Source organism: Arachis hypogaea, chromosome 7 (genome assembly GCF_003086295.3).
Source record: "Arachis hypogaea cultivar Tifrunner chromosome 7, arahy.Tifrunner.gnm2.J5K5, whole genome shotgun sequence".
Taxonomy (NCBI): domain Eukaryota; kingdom Viridiplantae; phylum Streptophyta; class Magnoliopsida; order Fabales; family Fabaceae; genus Arachis; species Arachis hypogaea.
This window is the reverse complement of record NC_092042.1, coordinates 22,282,304-22,306,930: the sequence shown is the minus strand read 5'-3', so window position 1 is coordinate 22,306,930 and position 24,627 is coordinate 22,282,304. Positions and strand designations below refer to the sequence as shown.

At 35.7% G+C, this 24,627-nt stretch overlaps 2 protein-coding genes across 2 annotated transcripts; both read right to left on the bottom strand.

Moving 5' to 3' along the window:
• Positions 1-1,103: 1,103 nt before the first annotated feature.
• Positions 1,104-10,686, bottom strand: LOC140174321 (uncharacterized). Its single transcript, XM_072198756.1, has 6 exons — positions 10,603-10,686; positions 6,052-6,151; positions 3,167-5,443; positions 2,746-2,843; positions 2,348-2,589; positions 1,104-1,878 (listed from the first exon to the last, which is right to left on the bottom strand). The coding sequence occupies exons 1-6, from the start codon at positions 10,684-10,686 to the stop codon at positions 1,104-1,106; spliced, it is 3,576 nt and encodes a 1,191-aa protein (XP_072054857.1).
• Positions 10,687-22,001: 11,315 nt separating this feature from the next.
• Positions 22,002-24,136, bottom strand: LOC112704036 (vesicle transport v-SNARE 13). The gene is made up of 3 exons (XM_025755618.3): positions 23,915-24,136; positions 23,673-23,845; positions 22,002-22,143 (listed from the first exon to the last, which is right to left on the bottom strand). The coding sequence occupies exons 1-3, from the start codon at positions 24,083-24,085 to the stop codon at positions 22,002-22,004; spliced, it is 486 nt and encodes a 161-aa protein (XP_025611403.1). The 5' UTR covers positions 24,086-24,136.
• Between the last annotated feature and the right edge of the window lie 491 nt (positions 24,137-24,627).

Here is a 24,627-nt window from a genome sequence, read left to right as displayed (position 1 = left end):
GCTTCTGTTGAAAGACAAATCCTTGTCTGATCTGAAAGAAAAATTTGCTGAAGTTGAAAGTGAATTAAAGGATGAGAAGGAAGGTCGGGAAAAGGCAGTTAAATTATTGGCGAAGAAGGAAGAGGATCTGATTAGTCTAGGCAACCAAGTTATTGAATTGACTTCTAAAATGAAGGAAATGGAGGGTGCTAAAGAGGGTGACATTCTGGATACATTTGCAGAGGGGTTTGAGCGAGCTGTGACGCAGGCAAAATTTCTTGTACCTGACGCAGACTTCTCTGCCATGGACCCTGGGAAAATAATTCGTGACGGCGAGCTTGTTGATGACGAGGAAGTTGCCGAGGAAGGCGATGACAACTTAGCTGATTAGGGCTTTTATTAGCGTTTTGGGCTGTATTTTTGTGGAACCTTGTCTCTTACTTTTTGGAATAGGATCTGTGATTTGTGTATGTGTTGGGAACTTTCTGTTTGTGTTTGCTGAATGCATGTTAAGATTCTGGTTTATCCTTATGAGGATGTTTTGACTGTTTTAAGCATTTGGTATTTGCTTAAATATTGCGCATTCGTTACTGAATAATGCGACTTTGTTTGGTAACCTTTTTGTGAAAGGTCGTTGGAGTCTGATAGTTTGGTAACAATTTTTACTGAAAAAATGCATGAAAAATATGCTAAGAAATGTTTAGTTTTATTATGAATAGTACCTTGACATGTTATATGTCGGTAAGCTAGCCTCGTTAAAACCTTCTTGAGCAAAACCTCTTTTGGGAAAAATCTCAAGTTAGGAAAAAGAGTACTAGCATGCTGTTGTCCTTAACTGTAGTATCGCTTTAAGGAGTGTACATTCCATGTGCTGGAGATTTTGTCTCCATCTAAATGTTCTAACTTGTAGGCACCTTTCCCTAAAACTTCACATATTCGATATGGACCGTCCCAAGTTGCTGCGAGCTTTCCATGGGTGGAAGGTCGGCGAGCCTGTTCTGTTTTTCTTAGTACTAAGTCGCCGATCTGGAATCCTCTGGGAATTACTTTCTTTGAATATCGTCGGGCAAGTTGCTGTTGCAATGCTCGGTGCCGAATGGCTGCTATATCTCTGATTTCTTCGGCTAGGTCAAGCTCGGCCACCGAGCTTGGTCATGATTTATAGCTTGCGTTCTTAGCGAGCTTTGTGAGACTTCGATGGGTATCATCGCCTCCGAGCCATATACTAGACGAAATGGAGTTTCCTTAGTTGTTGAGTGTGTTGTAGTGTTATATGCCCATAGCACCTCTGGAATGAGCTCGGCCCACGCCCCTTTCGCGTTATCGAGCTTTTTCCTTAAAGCTTGTAAGAGGACCTTGTTCGCTGCCTCTGCCAACCCGTTTGATTGTGGGTGCTCTACAGATGAGAAGTGTTGCCTGATCTTTAGATTCTGCAAAAATTCTTTGAAATTGTGATCGGTAAATTGTCGACCATTATCAGTAATAACGTGCTGTGGTATGCCGAATCTACAGATAATATACTTCCAAACGAAATTTACCATTTGTGATGATGTTATTTTTGCTAAAGGTTGTGCCTCGATCCACTTAGAAAAGTAATCGATGGCGACTACCAGGTATTTTACCTGTCCCGAGGCCGTGGGGAAAGGGTCGAGGATGTCAATGCCCCATCTATTGAAGGGCCAGCTTACCACGGAATGATGAAGTTCCTCGGCAGGTAGGTTAATGATCGGTGCGTGCTTCTGGCATTTGTCACAAGGCTTGACTTTTTTGCTGCTGTCTTCCCACAATGTGGGCCAGTAAAATCCGGCTCGTAAAATCTTTTGTGCTAAGCTTCGAGCTCTGGTGTGTATTCCGCATATGCCTTCATGGGCTTCAGATAAAATAAGGTCGGCTTCATCCCTGTCTAAACATTTTAAGAGTGGTCAAGAGTAGTCTCGCCTATATAAAGTATTATTTAACAATGTAAAGAAAGATGCTTGTCTCTTAAACTTTTTCTTGTCTTGAATTTCATCAGGAATAGAACCATGGCGGAGGTACTGGAGATAAGAATTTTTACAACTGTCTTTGTTCAGGGTAGTTAGAATCCTTATCGTATCAATGCTTGGTTTATCTAAAGTTGATTGCAACAGTTTGGCAGTGTGTGCTTGTGTTGTTGCTAACTTTGACAAAACATCTGCTCTATGATTTTGTTCTCTAGGTATGTGGTGTATTTTAACGTTCAGAAAGTTTGCTAACAGTTGTTGAACAACATCTAAATATTTTTGCAAAGTCTGATCTTTTACTTGGAAACTTCTGTTTACTTGTTGAACAACTAATAAAGAGTCACAAAGTATTGTTAAAATTTGTAATATTTAAATCGGCTGCTAACCTGAGCCCAGCAATGAGGGCCTCGTATTCCGCTTGGTTATTGCTAGCTTTGAAGGAGAAGCGGAGAGAGTGTTCCAGGACTATGCCGTCTGAATTTTCCAGTAGTATGCCGGCTCCAGACCCTTGAGGGTTTGAGGCACCATCAACAAACAAGGTCCATGTCTGGTTTACCTGTTCTGGGTGTGAGCTTGTTAATTCTGCAACAAAATCGGCTAACCATTGTGGTTTGATAGTGCCTCGTGGCTGGTATGAGATGTCAAACTCGGAAAGTTCGATAGACCACTTAATTAGTCGGCCCGCTAATTCAGGCTTACTGAGTATTTGACGAAGTGGGTAGTCGGTTCTCACGATGATTGTGTGGCTTTGAAAATAAGGTCGGAGTCATCTTGCAGAGAACACCAGGGCTAGGGCGAGCTTCTCGAGTCTCGGATAACGAAGTTCTGCATTCTGTAATGACTTGCTTACAAAATAGACTGGTCGCTGTTGCTTATCTTCCTCTGCAGTGAGAACAGAACTAATCGCCACGTCAGTGATAGATAAATACAAATATAGTGGTTTGCCAAGTTTGGGCTTCTGTAAAATTGGTGGTTTGAAAGGAGTTGTTTTAAATCGGCGAACGCTTTTTCGCACTCTTCAGTCCAAGTAAAGAATTTTTTATCTTTTTTCAGACATTGAAAAAAGCTGTGTGACTTAGACGCCAAGCATGGAAGGAATCTCGATAGAGCTGCTAATCTGCCTGTTAAACGTTGCACTTCTTTTATGGTTGTCGGACTTTGCATGTTAAGTATTGCTTGACACTTTTCTGGGTTTGCTTCAATACCTCGGCTTGTTAGGATAAAGCCGAGGAATTTGCCTCCTTGGACGCCGAAAGCACACTTCTCGGGGTTCAGCCTCATGTTATATTTTCTGACTTGTGCAAATATCTCCTCGAGGTCTTGTATGTGAGGGTAGCCGATCTTTGTTTTGACGACCATGTCATCTACATATACCTCGATGTTTCGGCCGATTTGTTCCTCAAAGACCTTGTTCATGAGTCGCTGGTAAGTTGCACCTGCATTCTTTAATCCAAAAGGCATAACATTATAACAATAGTTACCATATTCAGTTATAAAGGCTGTTTTTTCTTGGTCTGATGGGTGCATAAGGATCTGGTTGTAACCAGAGTATGCATCCATGAAACTCAAGGTACCATAGCCACAGGAATTGTCAACCAGGGTGTCAATATTTGGCAAAGGATAAGCATCTTTGGGGCAGGCCTTATTTAAATCAGTAAAGTCGACGCACATGCGCCATTTACCGTTTTGCTTTTTTACCATGACGATGTTGGCCAACCATGTTGTGAAGCAGAGTTCTCTGATAAACTCGGCGTCAATGAGCTTCTTGACCTCGGCTACGGACGCTGATCGTTTCTCGGTCCCGAAGTTCCTTTTCTTTTGGGAGATCGGCCGAGCTGTTGGATTGATTTGTAATTTATGTGTGATCACTGCTGGGTCTATCCCCAGCATATCTCCTGAAGTCCAAGCAAATAGGTCAGCGTTCTGGCGTAAGCAGTTGATCAGGTTTTGCTTTTCCTCTCTGGTGATAGATGTTCCGATGAATGTGAATTTGGTAGGATCCTCCTTGAGGATGACCTTTTCCAGATCTTCGTTTGGCGTAGGGTGATCTTCGAAGTCGGCCCTAGGGTCGAGCTCGTTTAGCAATGGTCTTCCAGATTGTATGGAATTAACACGTGCCTGAGTGCTTCTTTTAATCGGCTTGAGGCTGGTATTGTAGCATTGTCGTGCTTCATGTAGGTCACCATGTATGGTGGCAACTATATTATCCTGCACAGGAAACTTGATACAAAGATGAAAAGTGGAAACAATAGCAGCAAATCTATTTAAAAAGGGTCTTCCTAATATGAGATTATAAGGGCTAAAGCAATCGACCACGAGATATTGTATATCCTGTGTCTTAGTTAGGGGTTGCTCACCGAGTGTGGTTTGTAACCACACAGATCCGAGCGCAGGGACTCGTTCTCCTGAAAATCCGACTAGATCTCCCGAGTAAGCTTGCATGATATGGGTGCTGAGCTTCATTTTCTGGAATGTGGCGAAGAATAGTACATCGGCGCTGCTCCTAGGATCAAGCAGCACCTTCCGGACAATAAGGTCCCCCAACTGAATTGAGATTACCACGGGATCGTCATAGTTCATGTGGTTGGATTTAAAATCAGAGCAGCCAAAAGTCATCTCAGGAACGTCTGGGGTTGGTTGAGAATAGCCAGAAGAGTGTTCAACCGCCAACATAGCCCGGTATGTGCGTTTTCTTGCCGAGTTTGTTTCTCCTCCACCGGCATATCCTCCTGAAATACAGTTAATCACTCCTCTGGGCTGAGCCGGAGCTTTGTCCTTTTCTTTGGATGATGAAGTTGCTGCAAGTTGGTCGGAGCTTGGAATTTGACGTTTCTGCATGTGTCCTGCAATGAATTTATCAAGGTGTCCTTGCCGCGCTAAGCACTCTAATAGATCCTTGGCAATCACGCATTCATCTGTGGTATGACCATGCTTTTGGTGAAAGGTGCAGTACTTCGATTTATCTACGTTCTTTGGCTCCGGGTAGCTGCCGGCCTTACGGGGTGGCTTGATGAGCTTGGAGTTTAATATTTCTTTGATAATGTCGTCCTTTTTTGTATTGAACTGAGTGTAAGACTCGTAACGTGGCACAGGCTTGAAATTTTTCTTGTTCTCCCGAGGTTTGTCATCGTCTTTCATGAATGCGGACTTTTCTGCTCGTCGGGCTTGTCGAAGCTCTTCGATGTCTATTTGCCCCTTGGCATTCTCCCTAAACTCGGCCAGAGTCTTTGGCTTGGCTACTGCAATAGTTTCCTGGAATTTACCAAGTCGGAGGCCGCTTTTAATTGCATGCAAGTGGACCTCTGGATGTAGATCAGGAATTTGCATGGCGATTTTCGTGAAACGGGTAATATAATCCTTCAGACTCTCTTGCGGACCCTGTTTGATTGTATTCAGATAGTCGGAATCGTGCAGGTAAATTGCTGACGCTGCAAAATGTTCTTCAAACTGTTTTGCTAGCTCCTGAAAGCGGGAAATGGAATCTGCAGGCAAAGAGCAAAACCAGTCAAGCGCGGGTCCATCTAAAAAGGAAGGAAAACAACGACATAAAATGGGGTCGGATGCCCCATTAACAATCATAATAGATCGAAATTTTTTAATGTGCTGCTTAGGATCCCCTAGCCCGTCGTAGGGAGTTAGTGTTGTCGGCAGCGTGAATTGTCTGGGCAATTGAAAATTCATGATGTCAGCCGTAAAAGGTCCTGCCGAGTTGTCGGGCTGGTCATCGTCGTCCTCGGGTATCGCCTCCTCGTTCCGATGGTCAGCGTCATCGTCTTGAGGTGTCTCCGAGACATGAGTCGGTTCGGACCGTTGGTCATCATTTTCCTACCGCTCACGGCGATCATTGTTATGTTCCAGTCGGGCGTTAGCCAATTGTTGAATCTGTTGTTGCATTCTTTGGTTTTCTTCTGTCATGCACTGGTTTGCTTCAGCCATACGTTGATTCGCCTGCTGGAGCTCAGTTACCATCCGGAGAAGCTCGGACGGGGTGGGGGGAGGGGCATCGGCCATCGTCAAATGTCAGGGTCTCAAGGGCTCGCGGAAGGAAATTTCACACGAGGCCCTCCTTCTAGCGCCAATCTGTTCTTGCCTGAGCGAACGGAGGTATAACTCGGTTCTTGACGAAGGTCGGTGATCCTTCCCTGGAAAGTGCGGTATACGTCGGTTGATTGGAGCGGGGGGTTGGGTACCTGCAAAGGCACTCCGATGCTTAAGTTAGTAGAGTAATATAGGTGTGTGAATGCTTTCTTTCATAAAAAGATGATCTTACCTTTGGTTGTTTCCTCGTCCCTTTATACCCGTGTGGATGAGGTTGTAATGTCTGAGGAGAGGATTGATTGCATATCCGACGTTATCAATTAGAGATTAATGCTGTCCTTCAAAAAGGTCGGTTATTACTGAGGATTATACGTTTCCGAGCTTATAACTCGTAACCGATGTTTACTGGTCATATCAAATAATATTTTAAAAAATATATTAAGAAGAAGAGTTTAATTTTTATTGACTGATAGCGTACTTTATTTTACAAAGTTATTTACTCATGTATATTGGTTCAAATGATTATTTATGTGTTAATTGTTGAAGTTATTATTTTTGTTGACATAATGATATATAGTTAGATACAAGTATAAACTTTTTTTTATATTGTGAATGTATCAAAATTAAATTTTTTAAAAATGATTACTTATCTAAAAATAGATATGATCTGTTAGAAAAAATACGGTTATATTCTTCTATAAATCAGTTATTTTGATAATAAATATGTTTATTATTCTTATTAGCAGAAGATCAATAAGAATGAGAAACAGAATCTCACCAAAAGAGTAAATTGTTACAAGTAATCTTGGCATTACACTTATGACTCACTCTATAAAATAGAAAATCTTGAGTATGAAAAAAGTACGCTATTCACTATAAATAACACTATACTTATCTCTTACTCTTACTTACCGAGCGTCGAAGTGTATTTGCAGGTGCATGCCGTCACTGTTTCTCTTGAAGTCGACGTATATCTCTTCTACTTCAGGCAAAGGAGAGCTCAATCCCTAAATAGCACGAGTTATACCTACCACCAAACTTACTACTAGGAACATTTAGCACCCACTGTGGGGCCGAAGTTTAATTTAAAATTATCTCTTTTGCTTGCTTTTACATTCTTTTGTAGGTTATGGTAATGGCAGAAAAACAAAACAATTCACCCCTCCTCCTCCTACTGAGGCCGAACTGTTGGTTATCAACGAGTCATTGTGAGCAGAAGTTCAGCGCATGGTCGAATTACTAAACCAAAAACAGAATGGCCGAAGTAATGAGGAGGAACAAAAGAATCCTGGTAATGGCAACGATGATGATGATCATACCTCGAAAATCAAGACCGCGGTGATAGTCACTTTGAAGTCGTCCGCAAAAAGAACCAATCCTTTTTCAAATGAAATTATGAGTCTTCAAATGCCGAAGAACTTCACTCTGCCAACAAAACTGAAACCTTATAAAAGAATCGGCGATCTTAATATCCATGTCACAAAATTCTACTCAATGACGTTCATGAACAATGCATCAGATCCAATACTTTGGTGTATATTTTCCACTTTTTTAGACGATGCTACCTTGATCTGGTTTTCTGACTTACTTGTAGGTTCTATATCTAGCTTTGATGAGTTTGTAGACTTATTCCTCAATAATTTTGCAACTTCGAAGATCTATATACATGACTCGGACTATCTCAGCACCATAAAGTAAGGACAACATGAAAGTCTTAAGGACTACATGATGTAGTTTGCCAAGTGGCCATGGAGATACCAAATCACAACCTAGTCGTCCAATTGCATGCACTAAAGAGTGGACTACGCCCCTGGAAAGTTTCAGGAAATCATAGCAATGACAATGCCAAAAATACTAACTGAATTCTGCAAAAAAACAGCAAGTCAAATAGAGATAGAAGAGCTTTGACAAATCCAGAGAGCAGAGAAATCAAACGCTAGCCGAGAAGAAGATAAACGAAACAAACATCAAAACAACAAGGATGAAAAGAAGCCATTCAAATTAACTTTAAGTTCAACATGTACACACCCTTCAAACAAAAAGAGAAGACATCATCAAAGATATCCTGCACTCCAAATTGATCAAACCCCTAAACAAAGCTAGAACCTACCAAGACCAACGATACGTGGACAAGCCCTATTAGACAAATATATTGACAGTCGAGGACAAAGGCAAAATACATTAGAACTCGACCAACCCTCAAATGAAAATAACAATCACAAAGATAAAGGAAAAAGGTAACCGAAAATCCTAATCAACCTCATTATATTATTAATTGGATTTCTCGTGATTTTGTAGGTGGAGGCAACAATAATTTTGCCAGGAAGAGGTCATATGGGCCATAATGTTAGTAATTGGATTTGAGCCGATCTCAACCACCAAACTAGCAATTCCAGAAATAACATTCAAACTTTCAAACCTCAAAGCAGTGGATAAAATTTTGGATGACCCTATAGTTGTCTCACTCCAAGTAAGAAATCTATCTATTGGTGAAAAAATTTCTTTTAGGCCCAGGAAGCAACGTGGACATGTTATTCTACTCCACATACCAAAAAATGAAGTTAAGTGATAAAGCTATACAACCATCAATAGGAGAATCGGTAACTTTTTCAAGTGAGCGCATTCCAATACATAGTCATATATGGTTGCAAACAATACTAGATGAATACCCAAATTGTAAAACCTTAGATATACAATATTTAGTTGTTGACTGTCAAAGCTCTTATAATATTATTCTAGGGAAACCTTCTTTAAATACAGTTGGTGCTATTATTTCTATTGTACACTTGTGTTGAAGTTTTGTATACAGGATGACACAATTGTCACAGTCCATACAAACAATTTATAACTCGGAAAGCTTGCAAGCTTGATGATGCTATAACGCGAGCCTCAAGACAAATCCAAAAGCAACCAAACAAGTAGTCCATACAAACAATCTATAACTCGGAGAACTTGCAAGCTCGACCTTAAATCGATATACAAAGTCGACTTATACCAACAGATACTTCGACCAAATTGATATTAACAGAAGACAAAAATAAGTTTGCTAACATAGGTGATGCACTAAATGAATCAGGAAAAGAATAGCTATAGATTGGAAGTACAACAAAACACTAAGACTATCGGACGAGATGCATACGAAGGCAATATTCTAACAAGTACATGGAACATCTTTTCCCTGAAAGATGTATTATAGCTAAGGCCATAAGTTGGGACACAGTCGTGTACTCTTTTTTCTACTACCCGAATTTATCCCATATTAGGTTTTAATGAGAGAGGATTTAACGAGACATACCTTCCGCACCTTCAAACCCAAAGGTCTTCCATTCAATAATATTTTTCACTTTTATATATTTCTTGTTATTATTATATTTCCTTTTCATCTCACTTCACTGTTAGAAACTCAAATCAACTTATAAGTCAAACATTTATAAGTCAAAGCAAAACTCATGCTGATCAGCAACATATACCCTATCCACGCAACCAAATTTCAAACTGGCCTATTACGTTGGTTGCCTGATAATTGCTATAAAATCACCTACTCTCGCAAATTAGTCAAACAACTTAACATCAATCAACAATACCTATTTGAACTATAATAAATTATCCTCATCGATTACTACTAATATACCTATTTAATCTTGCGATTTCAGGAACAACACACATCAATTACCTTAACTTTTATAATATATATACTTATCTATAGATATTAGCAGAAACAAATCACCATTTACTTCTCTACACTTTTCTTATCATCATTATTTCTATACATTTTCTAATTAGGCAAAACTCATTCATGCCTATAAGTCAAAACAACAACTCTTTGTTTCGCAACATATTTCAGAATAACAAAATAATCATCATGCAAACAATTACAACATGAAAATACTTCAATTATGATAATCCAAAATCTTTAGATATTAAAAAATATTTCCAAAATAACAAACATGCCATATTCGACTGAGTTAAACTCAGGTCATAAGTCTACCAAAATACTACAATCAAAATTTATCTAATAGCATCTATTTAAACAAAAGCAAAAGATATATTCTTTCATATAAAACAAACATCATGGGGCTACCACATTTTCATCCCCACCCTCTTGATCCTGATTATCATCAACCGTTGACCATTAATGACTACCTTGCATAGGTCCATGGCTGGCAAAGTCTACAGTCGGCGCAATAAACCTCACCTGTTCCACAACTCTATCAAACTTAGAGGTAAACGTTTTCCTTGCTAGCCTTCAAACCCTTCTTCTCTATAGTCAACTCCATCACCCTTGTCTGCAAATCGACTTTATCTTCATCTAGCTTTTACTCCTTTTTCTCTAATAGTAACACATTTTTCCTTAAACCTTACATTTCCTCATCTTTCAACCTTATATACTCCAAAGCGATCCAAAGTTTCTTTTCTTTTTCTAAATGCTTTGCATAAGTTGCTCCATACTTTTCTTGTCAAAAGCATCTCTTACATGCCCCAATTTTTGAGTTTGACCAATAGACAACAACCAAGCTCCCATAACTTATAAAGAAAAATAAACTGTCTTTATAGGCTCATTACAACATAATAAACAACTTAATACATTATAAACAATACTCACCTGCAAGTATTGAGCTATACCAACATCACGCACATCATGAACTAGTTTCAAATCAGTAGAGCATTGCCCATACTCATCAACCATCAACATAAAAGAAAAGTGCTTACTCCATATAGATGAAGGATTATTATTTTCCTTATACCCATGAAGTTCCTTTTGATTTTTGGTAAATTTTTTCATCTTTCCCAAAAATCGACCTCTTTTTTCAGAATTTAAGAGTTGGTAAGATCACAAATTTGTCTTTTTAAGCATCAATCTCCGTTCTTTTCCTTTTCAAGATAATATTTTTCTTCCAAACTATAGGGTGATCAACTTTAATCCCTCTCCCTACTTTTACATTGCTGGGAGATCCTTCTCTCTCCACGTTCTTTGACCTAAAGAATGCACAAAGACTGCTGGCAATGACCTTCGACGCTTTCTCCCTTGCACAACACAATGTAACATTTAATCAATTTCAAATACTCAAAGCATTCCAAGCAACATCATTTTCCACACTAGTTACCTATATAGTCGGTCACAACATCCCTATCCGTATCCCGCTCTAGCAATTCGGTAACATATAACAACCTAGAAGACGACACATTATTCACAAGAATTATGCAATCACCTTATCTTTATACACCATCTTTTCCAAACCTAAGATTCGAGCACTAATATAAGGGTAATTTTTCCAACAGATACTCATCTATAGAGAATGAAAATTTTTCCTCCAGCGACCTTACTTTTACATACATAACTTTAAACCTCTTGAATGATGACTTGTACAAACTAAAAATTACCTTATTATGAGTACTAGCAAAATTTATCCATAGCCTTTTTTCACACTCTTAGCATGGAAAAGAGCAAAAAAATACCTCGAAAGAGGACTCCACTTCCAAATGTTCCATTAGAATTTTAAATTCCCTCATGAATGGCCATGCGTTCAAGTACAACTGTAATGGCGCAAATTTCAATTGAGTAAGAACACCATATTCAAAAGGCGCGAAAAGAAACTTCACCTCCAATTCCACAAACATACAACATACAAGTATACATATAGAAAAATTCATATCCCTCATTCCCTACTCTACCATACACCTTACATGGCAAACATTCAACTTTCATATTCTCACCTCTCCTAACCCACTCAAAGCTACCCAACTGATGAACCCCTCTCTTTGTCACTAAACCAAGACGCATAACCCCTCACAGATGCACCTACCCATGAATATGGATCACACTCATCAAGAACAAACTCCTCATCTACTATTTCATCATCTTTACCTTTATTTTTTTTTTGTCATTTTTTCAACAACAGACTCAACACGAATAACACATAAATGAAGACAAATATACAAGGTGTAAAAAATAGAGAGTGGGAGATTAACCTCTTTTACTCATCATCAAATTTTCCTTTGAAAAATGTACACACTTCAACTTGATTTCTGTAATTTTTCCATCCGCTACCCCATAAATCAACCAACACTAGTTACTATATTCTACGGTCAAGATCGTGACCCTCCCAATACCAAGAAATACCTTAGCCGTTGATTCCATTTTTTAAACTCCACTACTAATGACTGGCCATGATGGCCTTGGTAACCACAACAGATAACTATAGGTAGTAAATTAGTTTCTTTTCATTTCTTATCAATTTTAAATATAATTTATTTTCTACAATTATCTCTTACTTCCAGAAAATTCTATCATTATATTTCTATTGAGACAAGTTAACTTTGGGGATGTATCCCTCTATTAAAAAATCAATTTATAGGTTAGAATATCTCACAAAGCTCAACCTACTCCATATACTCTCCTAGGTCAAGCTTGGGGGCTATGAATCGTTAGGGAGAACACGATTATACCCTCCATAGACTAACCTACTTACTATTTTAATAAGTTATTTGTTGATAATGACTCTAACTTCCTATACTTTTTCGAGTAAATGGTCAAATTCATCCTTGAAAGATCACTTGTTCTCCAAATTAGTCCCAACAGATCTTTAAATCAAATTTGTCCTTTAAAGATTTTAAATTAATCGCGTTAGTCTTTCTATCATTTTTTTTGTTGACGATGCCAAAATTTGTTAATGTGACACGTTAAGTGATACTACAACATACACATAGGAGTCTTAATTGACTATTTGCATGATAAGTTTATGAAATTAGATCAAATCAAAACCTAATTGAGGGGAGAACTTGCATTGTAAGAAAAATGCTAAATACTGTCGGATTCACCGGATTCACTGTTGGATTTAGCATCAGACACTAACGGCAAATTTACTAGCGGATTCGGCTATAAATTCGTTGGATAAAAAAGTTACCATCGGAATTGATTTTCCGACGAAAAATTTGCCGGTAATAATTAGAGGAAAAACAAGAAAATTGGCGACAAGATTACCATCGGATTTATCTGCCGATAATCCCTAATTAGTACAATACTGCATTTTGGTCACTTTCAAAGCGTTACCGTCGGATTTTACCGCCTGTAAATCTGACGATAATTTTACCCTAAATTCGAACCGCAAACCTTCTTCTCTTATTTTTTTTAAATCCCTCTCTCTCTCTCTCTCTCTCTCTCTCTCTCTCTCTCTCTCTCTCTCTCTCTCTCTCTCTCTCTCTCTCTCTCTCTCTCTCTCTCTCTCTCTCTCTCTCCCTCTAAACCACCTTCGGCAGCCCCTCCACCAGCATCAGCCACCACCAAACATGGCTAGGTGCTCCTTTCGACACGTTGGTCGTTCTATTGCCGCTGTTTTTGTCGCTCCCGCCATTGCTGTCGCTGTCGTTGCTCCTTTAATCACCGCCGACCTGTGTCTCTCCTCCCTCGTCTAGGTAGGTTGCCATCATCCCTCTTCCTATTCCATCCTCGTTTTTACTTCATTTTAAAAAAATAAAAAAAACCTAACCACTATTTGAACCCTATCCTTATCTTGCTCCTTTTTTAGTGACCGTGGTCTATGGTTCAGACGTTCTCACTGCTTTGGATTCTCACTGCTAGTTGTACTAAGTTCCTGCCACATCGCCGTCATCTGCTTCATCTTCTCATGATTCGCTGTCTTCTTGGTTCTACTTTCCCAATGTGGATCAGTTTACTGATTTTACTTTTGACTGAGTTTTTTCAGTTTTTATTTCATAAATTTTTTATATTGAATTTTTTCAATTTTAATTTTTTATGTAGGTTTAGATTATTTGTTTACTTTGACGTAATTAGTTACTATTGAGTTGCATCTAACTCTCTTGTTATGATTTTTAGTTTGTTCTTGATTCTTGGTTAAGATTTTTTGTTATGTTTACGTTTTATAAGTTTGAGTTCAGAGAACAGTACAAGAAAGAGCACCTAAATAACAAATTTGTTGTAGTTGTGAGTGTTTATTTATGTGAAATATTGTTCAATATTTGTTTTAAAAAATTTTGAATTAGTTTTTAAATTATTTTAACATGTTTAAAATTTAACTTATTTTGTCATTGTAGCTTCAAAATAATTAGGTTAGCAAAGCTAGTAGTGACAGGTAAAAATAAATTACTTATTTTTTACTTGTTTTATGATTGATGATCGGTTTTGCTATTATTTTCATAATTGTTCTCTTATTGGTTTATTAAAACTTAAAATTCAATCACACATTAGTTATCTCTACTTTTACTTTCTCTCTAATTTTGTGCTAATTCTTTGTTTATTTTTTCGATTGATTATGCCTATAAAGCTAATGTTCAATTATTCATGTCTTATTTTCAGAAAAAATTGAAGTCACATACAAAATAAAATTTCAGAAAGTACGATGATACCAAATATTGACAGGGTGAATATTTTCTATAAGTTTTATAGTCTATTTTTAGTTTTTTTTTTTTCTAAAAAGTGAACAAATTTATATGTTGATTTGGCTGGTAGTGAAAAGAATTTTAATTTGAATTAAGCTTACTAAGTCAACTGCATAGGCCATTAAGAGTAATAAGATATGATATATAGATTATCTTTTATTGAATATAAAAAGTTTTTAATTGGCTTCAATTTTTTCATAAGTGTGCAAACAATACTTTAAGATAAATTTCTAGTCATAATGTGCATATATTTCTTTCTGTTTGCAGAATATACGAGTTACGGTCCTATAGTGTAGTTGGTTATTATATATTTTTTTTGTACTTTAATTTTATCTTTTTTATTTGTTTGATTGATTAATATTAATTATATATGCTTTTGTTCTCTGATCTTTTGCTGTAGGAGTAGGATGATGATGAGTGAATTATAAAAAAATAAAATTTAAGTTTACGGAGAATTTAACGTCGGATAAATTCGCCGGTAGTTATTAATTTAGTTATTAGTAAATAACATATTATCATCGGATTTACTGGGGGTGAATCCGACGGTAAAAATTTTTGGCGGAAAATTTTCGACGGTAATTAATAGCGGATAAGAAAATTCGTCAGTAAACAATTACCGACAATGTTCATGCTGTCGGATTTATTCTGACGATAAATAGATTACCGACGAATTTTTTCGGTAAATCTGTCGGTAAACCCGACGGTATCTGGTAATTTTTTTGTAGTGTTGAAGCATTGGAATCTCTCAATTTGGGGTTGATTTGATCTAATTTTATAAATTTATTATATATGTTAGCTGCCAATTAGGATTACTAGGTGTGCGTTATAGTATCATATCAATAAAATTTGACACCGTTAGAATAAAAGTGACGGAAAGACTAAAATAACTAACTTAAAATTTTTAAAAGACGAATTTAATTAAAAAAAATTTTAAAAATTAATTTAAAAAATAAATAATTTTTTAAAGATTAATTTAACCATCACTTATTTTTTCTCCAAAAACTATTGACCGATATCAAATATATTATTATTATTATTATTATTATTATTATTATTATTATTATTATTATTATTATTATTATTATTATAATAATAAGATAATTTAAGAGAAGTTGTTCAGTACGATCTGTGAGTGTAATTTACAATTGTTGACGATAATAATGGGGTGTCAAGATAAAGGCAAAAGGTGAGAAAAGTTATTAAATTCTTTTTTTTTTTTAAATATTAGAAACTAAAAAACACTCGACTCTTTCTAACATTGCAGAATAAATTGGTAAATCTTAAATAATTTTTTTGAAGTCGAAATTCAAAATCTCGTGTTTTTTTAATTTTTTAATTAATTTTTTCACTTTTTATTTGATCTTTTTATCGATTTTTTTTTATTTTAGTTTCTGTATTTTATTTTTATGTCAGACATTTTGTATATTTTTTTGTTTTTAATTTTATTTTTGGAATTGCAATTGAAATACTGACACATACATTTATAAAAGGAGTCAATTTTTTGGTTCATTAATTAAAATTATGAAACAAAATTCAAAAAATATTAATTTATTTATTATTAACAATAAAATAAAAAATTAAGTGAAAAAAAAAGCACGCCCCGCCCAATAGAACATTTTTAATAACAAATTATCACGCCCAATAGAACATTTTTAATAACAAATTATAGTTCTATTATAAAAAGAAAAATCTTGAACTTGATTGTAGTTACTCAGTAGTAAGATTGTGATTTTGAATACTAAAAAATTAGTGCCTTTTAATTAACATGTTAAATTTATCTACAACATAGTTTATTTTTGGTGATGAAAGAACAAAGGATACTGAAAATATTCTCATACTTCGAATTACAAAAATGATTTTATTGTTGACAAGTAAAGATGACAATGGATAATGGATAAATATAATTCGTCTCTGTCACTTATAATCTGTTTCTGTCTCTGTTTCACTTTTGCGACAGGTAACGAAAACTCTGTATTCGCTGGAAATCGGGGTCTCCAGAGATATCCGTAGATTTTTAAAAAATTGAAAAAAAAATTATAAACATAAACAATCCTCAATTAACATTACAATAATCTCCATCACCAACAACATTAACTCAAAAATTCACAATTCATACCCAAACTAAATCAATCCAAACCATAAAACATCCAAACCATAAAAACTTTCAGATGCATTCATCCCGTTTTAAATCTACTTCTGCTAAACACAACCACATACCAAATTTATCAACCAGATGCATCAAACACAAGCAGCCATCACTAACCCAAAAAAATTAAACCAAATCTAAAATAGTAAAACTGTTTACTAAATAGCACTCTATCTTGTACAGTTATACAAACTGCATCAACCATCAAAAATCACAAAATTTTTCTGCAAACCCACTTTAAACCTTCATAAAAAATAGAAGCAAGTTAAAAAAATTAGAACTATATTTGTTGAGAAAATAAATCAATCTGAAAAGAAGAAAAATAAAATAAAAAAAATTATGTTTTGAAGGGAAAAATAGAAATACCTTTACCAAAGACAGAGGCGGCGACGCAATGGAAATCAGACTGCCTTGCCAAAGACGAAGACAGCGACGACAAAGAACACTACTTCCGAAGACGACGACGTGAGGCCGAAGATGAAGATGCTTGAAGCTCCTCGCAACACTGGCGATGACGATTCTCCTCAGGGTGCGTCAGTGTCAGGCACGCGATGTCAACTCTACCTTCTGAAGTGACGTTGAGAGTGAGAGGTGGAAGCCGTGAGAGGAAATGAGGGTGGCGGTCTGGCAGATGGTGGTGAGATTAGAGGAGGGTGGCGGAGAGAAGAAGAGGGAGATGAAAAGGCAGAGAGTCTGAGAGGAGTGTTGGCAGAGAAACTGAATAAAGGTTAGGAGAGTTAGGGTTTGTCAACAACATATATATATTAAGGGTATTTTTGACATTTATATATACGGGTTCCCACGGGGCGGGAACCTTGCTCCCTGCTCCCACCCCGTTTATTTTGCGGGTCCCCGTCCCCACCCTCCACGGGTTAAAAAAACTCCCCAAATCTATCTTCCGACGGGTAAATCCCTGCGGATACCCGTTCCGTCAAGAGAAATTGCCATGCCTATTGACAAGACATGATGGTGTCGACTATATTCATCATGGATTAAGTACATCTGATATAAATACTATAAGATAGTCGCTAAATAATTTTCTATTAGAATTTGTCTTCTACACATAGATTTGATTAATCTTTTTTATTTACCAATTCAAAATCATATTTTATCAATAAAAAAGTATAGGAAATAACGCTTTTTAAAAACAAACGCAAACAATAAGTTGACAAAGGAAAGTTAATTTTAATTTTAAAAATCAAAATTTAAATTAATTAGGTTTAATCATAATTTTGAATAATTTTTTTGCAGCAACCGCTCTCTTGTAATCCTGTGCTACTGACGCCACTGCTGTATCACGACCCCGGTGTCTCCCACAGTTCTTGTTTCATTATTTGTTTTTTTATCAACTAAGTCAGATGTTCATTTTATTATGTATGCAGACGATTTTTTTCATTCTAAAGTAAATGTTTATTTGGATATACCATTGGTATTTTACTTGATTTGTTTGATTTTGTATACACATGATCTGCAAGATGTTCATTTTTACTATTTATATAGATGGTTCTTTTCACTAAGATGTGAATGTTTATTTGGATCATATCATTTGGGTGAACGAAGCAAAGCAACATGCGATGGAAGTGGTGAAGACACGATGCAGCAGCATGGAAGCAAGGGCAGAAGTGCAACGTTGGAGCAGCGGCAGAACAAGCTAAGGCTTCTGGCTTGGCGACAATGTGACGTCACTAGGGGAGAAGAAGGCGCACAGCATCAGCATCACTTGCAGGGAGAACAGAGGCGGCACGACGCATAGGAGAAGAAGGTGCAGCGGTGACGTCGAGAGCAGGGGATGCGACGCAGGGAAGAAGAATAATGTGCAGTGGCAACATCCATTGTAGGGAGCATAGAGGTGACGCAACGCATATGGGAGAAACAGGTGCAACAGAGGAGGTAAGGTCCGTTGGTGATGGCGCGACAGGAAAGGGAAGTAAAGCGACTGCAATAAAAAGAGAAAAAGGTGAAAGGTAAGAGGTTAGAGTTGTGATAGATAAATGAAATGGAATATTTTTTATTTTAATAAGTTTCGAGTTCACTCCATTATTCACACTTTTCATATCCCATTGTATATCAATAAAATTCTTACCAATATCTTGTAAAAAATTATATTATTATATGATATCTCATGTGTGTGATGTGTCTTATTTTATTGGTTTAATAAAATATTTAATTAAAATAATAAATAAAAGAAGTTACATAATTATTTTGAAATGTAACCAATTTGATAAAAGTTAATTTTTATGAAAAAAAATTAGAATTAAGTCCTTTCTTCCTATTTATAAAATTTTTCTTCTTTACTTACCATCAATAACTTAATTGAAGAAAGAATTAAGAAGGTAACCTCTTCATAATATTATTATCATCATGGATATATCAAGATTAGTAATTCTTCTCATTTTATTTGTAATATTCATAAATTTCAAGATCTTTTATATAAATGATAGTTTTATAATTTATATTAGAAATTATATTAAGTCCTAACATATCTACCTATAAGTATTACCATAGAAAACTCTTCAACTTTAGGATCACAAACCTCGCACTCAATGTATCTTCATTGAGAACAAAAACTCAACATTCTAGAACCTCATGCAAGATGCACCTTGAACCATATATGCATTAGGGTGTTACCAAATAGTTACAATTATGTATTCAATCAACTTTTTCAGATTTTACGTATTGCTAAAAGTAATAGTATTTTTATATATTTAAATAAAAACCTCATTTATGAGGTGATAAAGTAACGCACTGTTCGGTGAAGACTCAAGCTTAACATGCATGCGACGTCGCTATACTTCACAAGATATTCATAAGATATGCGGCACTTTTATTAGTTACAAGCCACTCTCCCTTTTTCTTCCCTACTCATTTTTTGGCTTATCAAAACGTAACATGGTAAGTTGGAAAACCACATGACCAATATCCAATTTCATCACTTTGCCTAGCTTTTATTTTTATTTTTTTCTTGTTTTCTAATTTTTAAAGGGAATTAACTATAACTTAAGGGGAAGCTAGAGTAGTTAATTTCCTAGTTTTTTATTTCTTGGACGTCTACTAGAAAGGTGATGCGAATCTAACTCCAACAAGACTCAACGATATGGACAAATTCATATTAGGGAGAGCCATCACTCATGCTTAATATTTTTCGCAACCAACTATGTATATAAAAAATCAATAACTAAATTAATTATTCATTTAAAATATATATTAAAATATAAAATACACATTAAAATTATATAATAATATATATATAATATATACAAATACGTATAATATTTTTGTTTGGTACCATATGTTTTAAGGACGTATTTGGGAGATATTGGCTCTTTTATTTTTTATTTATTTTATTTTTTTGAAAACTAATTTAAGAAGGTTTGGCGGAACTTTAATGCCGTTAAGGTTACGGTATACGTACTAATAAGATTTTTCAAGTAATAAACAAAATTCAAAACCTTATACTTAAGAAAAATAAATTTCGAACATTTAGCCGATTTGAATTTATAAGTAAATAGGCTCGATACTTATTTGTTTGGAATACACAAGAGGAAAAAAAGTGTGCAGTAGAGGAAAACGATTAAGAATCACCCAAAAAATATATCCTTGGACCCACATTACATTCTTTTACTTGTCTTTCTTTTCATCTTTTTAAGTTTTATCTTTTGCATATTATTGGTAATCCCCATAAGCTAGGGCAACTTAATTTAAACAAACAATAATCCTCATTAATGGTTAATTTTATATGCTGTGGGCAAAACCCATTGAAACTTCAACCATTGAAATTTGAAGTAAATGGCCTAACTCTTTGTCAAGATCATCATGTATGGCAAAGTATATTAGGTTGCCTTTTTTTAAAAAACAGGACAGAACATAGAACATGATATTGAAATAGAAATAATAAAATAGAGTCATTAAAAATTATCTTTTATGTATTGTGTTTGAATACGATGTACAAGATACTAATGTAATATCTAGTATTATGTTTAGATACACATGAACAAGACTAAAATATTATATGAAATAACTAAAATAGCCATATGATTCTAAATTTTTCGCATCAAGTACAAACTAATTTAATAGAGAATGAGAGTATGTATGAATACACAGGAGTTCGTAGGAGTACATAGACGTAGGAGTACATAAGCATAGAAGTACAAGAAATTACAAGAAGAATTGGTCTATAAACCAACAAGGTAAAAATGGTATTGAAGTAAAAATGATACGAAAAAGGAATTATCCAGCCAAGTAAAAAATTCTATCATAAGAAGAGAGAACATGTAAAGAACCCATAGATACAAAAAGAATAGGAGACACTACAAGAAAAAGCGTATTTTTCGACGCAAAAAATCGACGGCTATATCTCCCGTCGATATTTTTCGACGGCTTGCTGTCGATATTTTAATAAAAAAGATAATAAAAAAAATTAAATAATAAAATCGACAGCTTGGTCATCAATTAACACAGTCTTAACTATCGTCATATTGTTGACGAACCAGGGGTGAAAATACTTTTCTTTTAAAATCGACGGATACAACATCTATTTTGATATTTAAAATTTCGACAATGTTTCCGTCGATAAATTTGAACTGTGGATATAATATATAAAATAGACACTAAGAGCGTTCCTTTTTTTCAAATTAAAATCGACAAATATGCCGTCGATTTTTATTGTTAAAACACAACCCCATGTCCACTTTCCGCCTCCAAGTTCAGAAACACAATTTTACCCCAAATTCCCCATTTCTTTACCAACCCTCATTTTACCCCAAATTTACCAACCTTCATTCTCCGCTGCCAGCATCACGGTTGCACCATAGTCACTCCATTTGCTCGCGCCGCTGTTGCGCTCTGTTGCTGCCATCACTCCATTTGTTCGCGATGCCGTCGCTCCGCTACTGCTGTTGCTCCTTCTTTCTTTTGCCGCTGTCGCTCCTCTTATTTTGGTCCTTCTTCGGTCTCTCTCAATCGAGCTCACAAGAACGAGGTATCTTTTTCTGACTGTTACTAAACTCTTTTCAAAGCCAACTTCAGTTTCATTTGAAAATTTCCTATTTCAACTGTAAATTATGACCTAATCGTAATCTCCTATTTTCTAAATCTAGAAATCCTGGTCATGTTTATTCTGGTTCTATTTTATTTTAATAGCTAAGACTATGGTGTGATGTTAATGTCAGAGGTTTGGTCTTCTACGAAAATTGCGTGAGGAGGAAGGAGAAGAGGTCCTCCTTCTCAGAACAATTCAAGGCCTCGTCGAATTGCTCTCTTTGTTGAGCCTTTTCTTTTTGCGTGAGTCCCCCACTTTTTTGCTATTATTGCTTCTTCATTATGTAGATCGTATGAAATTGAAACCATTTTTAGTTTGTTCTGTTCTAGAATTACAAAACATTGGATTTTAGATTATTGCTATAGCTATTGAAATTGCTGTGTCAAGTGTTGACTTTGTGATTATTGGATAGCGTTTATCATCAATAAAAAGTTATAAGTATAATTGCAAGGACTATGGCTACCATGAATGAGCCAAGAATCCATTTATTCGTACTCATCCTTCTTGAGATGGCTGTCAAAATCTTCTTGCTTTCATCGATGTTATCATCCACTCCATGAAGCTGCATTGCATATTGCGTATATGGTTAGTTAGTATTTTGGTGAGTAGTTCATGACGTAATTTATAATCCACAAACTAATCGTCAATTGCACTGGGTCGTACCAAGTAATATCTCAGGTGAGTGAGGGTCGATTCTACGAGGATTGATGAACTAAGCAACAATGGTTAAATGATTTACTTAGTTAGGTAGAAAGAAAATGGTTTTGAGATGTTCAAAAGGTTTAAAAAGTGACTTCAAAATATCAGAAGGCAAGCACACAAGTAAATAAGTTGAAAATAAAATATTGGAGAAAACAGTTAAGGCTTTAGAGTTATCTATTTTCTGGATTGACTTTTCTTACTAACTATTTTAATCATGTAAGATTTAATTCATGGCAAACTATATGTGACTAGACCCTAATTCCTTAGACATTTCTAGTCTCCTCTAAAATTCATCAACTGCCAATTCCTTGGTTAATTAATTCCAATTGGAGGGTGATGATCAAATTCCAGTTTATATGCCACAAGAATCCTAATTATCCAAAAATAAGGGGATTATATGTCACGTAACCCGTTAAATACAAACAATTAGAAATTCAGGATAATATGTTTTCAAGTTATTGTTCAGGTAAAGAGCTTTTCCAGGTTATACAAGAACTCAATTAGAACATGGATCATGCTTCCGTTCCACCCAAATTCATAAAATAAAGAACAAAAATAATTATTGAAATATAAATCAAAACATGAATTAAAATAGAAAAATAATAGTATCAATTCATACAATAGATAGAGCTCCTAACCTTAATAATAGAGGTTTAATTGCTCATGACTCAGAGAAAATAAGGATTTAGGTAAATTGTCTGAGATGGAATGTAAATTGATATAGAATTCCCTAATGGAATCTCTTGGAATCCCTCTAAAGAAGAAAAGTTTCTCCTTTTTATAACTAATCCTAATTAATTTTAAAATCTAATATCTAAAATTAAGATAATATATTTTCCTATTTTCAAATTCAAAATTAAATAATCTACGCCTTGTAACGTGGGAACCACTTGGCTTCACTGGATCCGCCTAACTTGGCAGAGAGCTGTGCCTTACTTGAGTGCCAAAATGGGCCCAGAAATCGCCCCCAGCGTTTTCTGCGCGTGTCGCATGTCACGCGTACGCGTCGATGGTCTATTCTGCATGTCACGCGTATGCTTCTAGTACGCGTACGCATCGCTGTGCAACTTCGCTTTTCACGCGTACGCGTCAGGAACGCGCACGCATCGCCATGAAAAGCCCCAAATCACGCGCATGCGTCAGGTACGTGCATGCGTCGCTCCTTGCTGTCATCTCCTTTAATTTTTGTGCTGCAGAAACTCCATCAAATCCAACTGAATACTACCTAAAATAAACAGAATTGCACAAGACTCAAAGTAGCATCCATAGTGGCTAAAAGACAATTAATTCTTGATTAAACTTAACAATTTAAATGCAAATTCACTAAGAAAAGATAAGAAAGATGTTCACGCATTAGTAGTACCAAATCTTGAAATGAAATGAAGTTATCGTGTTGTGGGCATGAAGTAGTGACTGGCGTTGTTGATGCAAATCTTGGAGGTTGGAGGCACCAAGCTCCTCTGTTTCCAGCATGCTTCTCCTGCTCTCCTTTATTCTTTCAAATGACAGATTCAATCTCTCTGTAAACATCACCAGTCTTCTTCTATGATCATTTGATGATACCTGCATGCTATCATCATTACATCAACTAATTAACTATCAAAACAGAGCACGAAGAATGATACCAAATGCCAATGTATCAGCCTGTCCCAATTCCAACAACTCATCATTATTATTATTAGCAACTGATGTTATTCTTTTAAGCTCACTTTTCAAGTTGTTCAAATCGGTTTCGTATTCCTTTAACTTGACAAAAAGATATGCCTTCATGCTTGCTTGCAAACTCCTGGCTTCAAGCTCCATTTTTCGAATTTAAATATATATTCTTTTCTGGAAAGCCAAACAATCTGTACGTTTTCCTATGGCAAATATCCAATATTAGTCTAACCTTTGATGCTGGAATAAAACTGCTTAAATTTAAAATTTATCATCATTCCAACTTTCTTAGATACTACATGTTGTTTCTGTTCTTATTCTTTATTTTGTTGATTTATTTTGTTGATTTATTTCCAAATAGAAAGTGGAATATAGCACTTGTGAACATAGTGAATAGCTGTGACATTAAATTATTTTGTTGATTTACCTGTGTGAAGGTTGATTGTTTTCCTGTGCAGTGGTAAGCTTGCTGACTTGCAATTTGGGAGCATCTATTTGCTAGCTGCTGGATTCTGTCTCTTTTTGGTTGATAGATTCTTCTAGGTAACTGAGTTTGTGTGGTAAAAAAATCTTTACAATTAAAATATTTGGATTGGCAAGTTGACTGGGTAATGGGCATTGTCTGGGTTTATATACCAATGTCTTAAATAGTTTAGGTGTAAATATGAATCTAGGATTTTGTGTGTCCT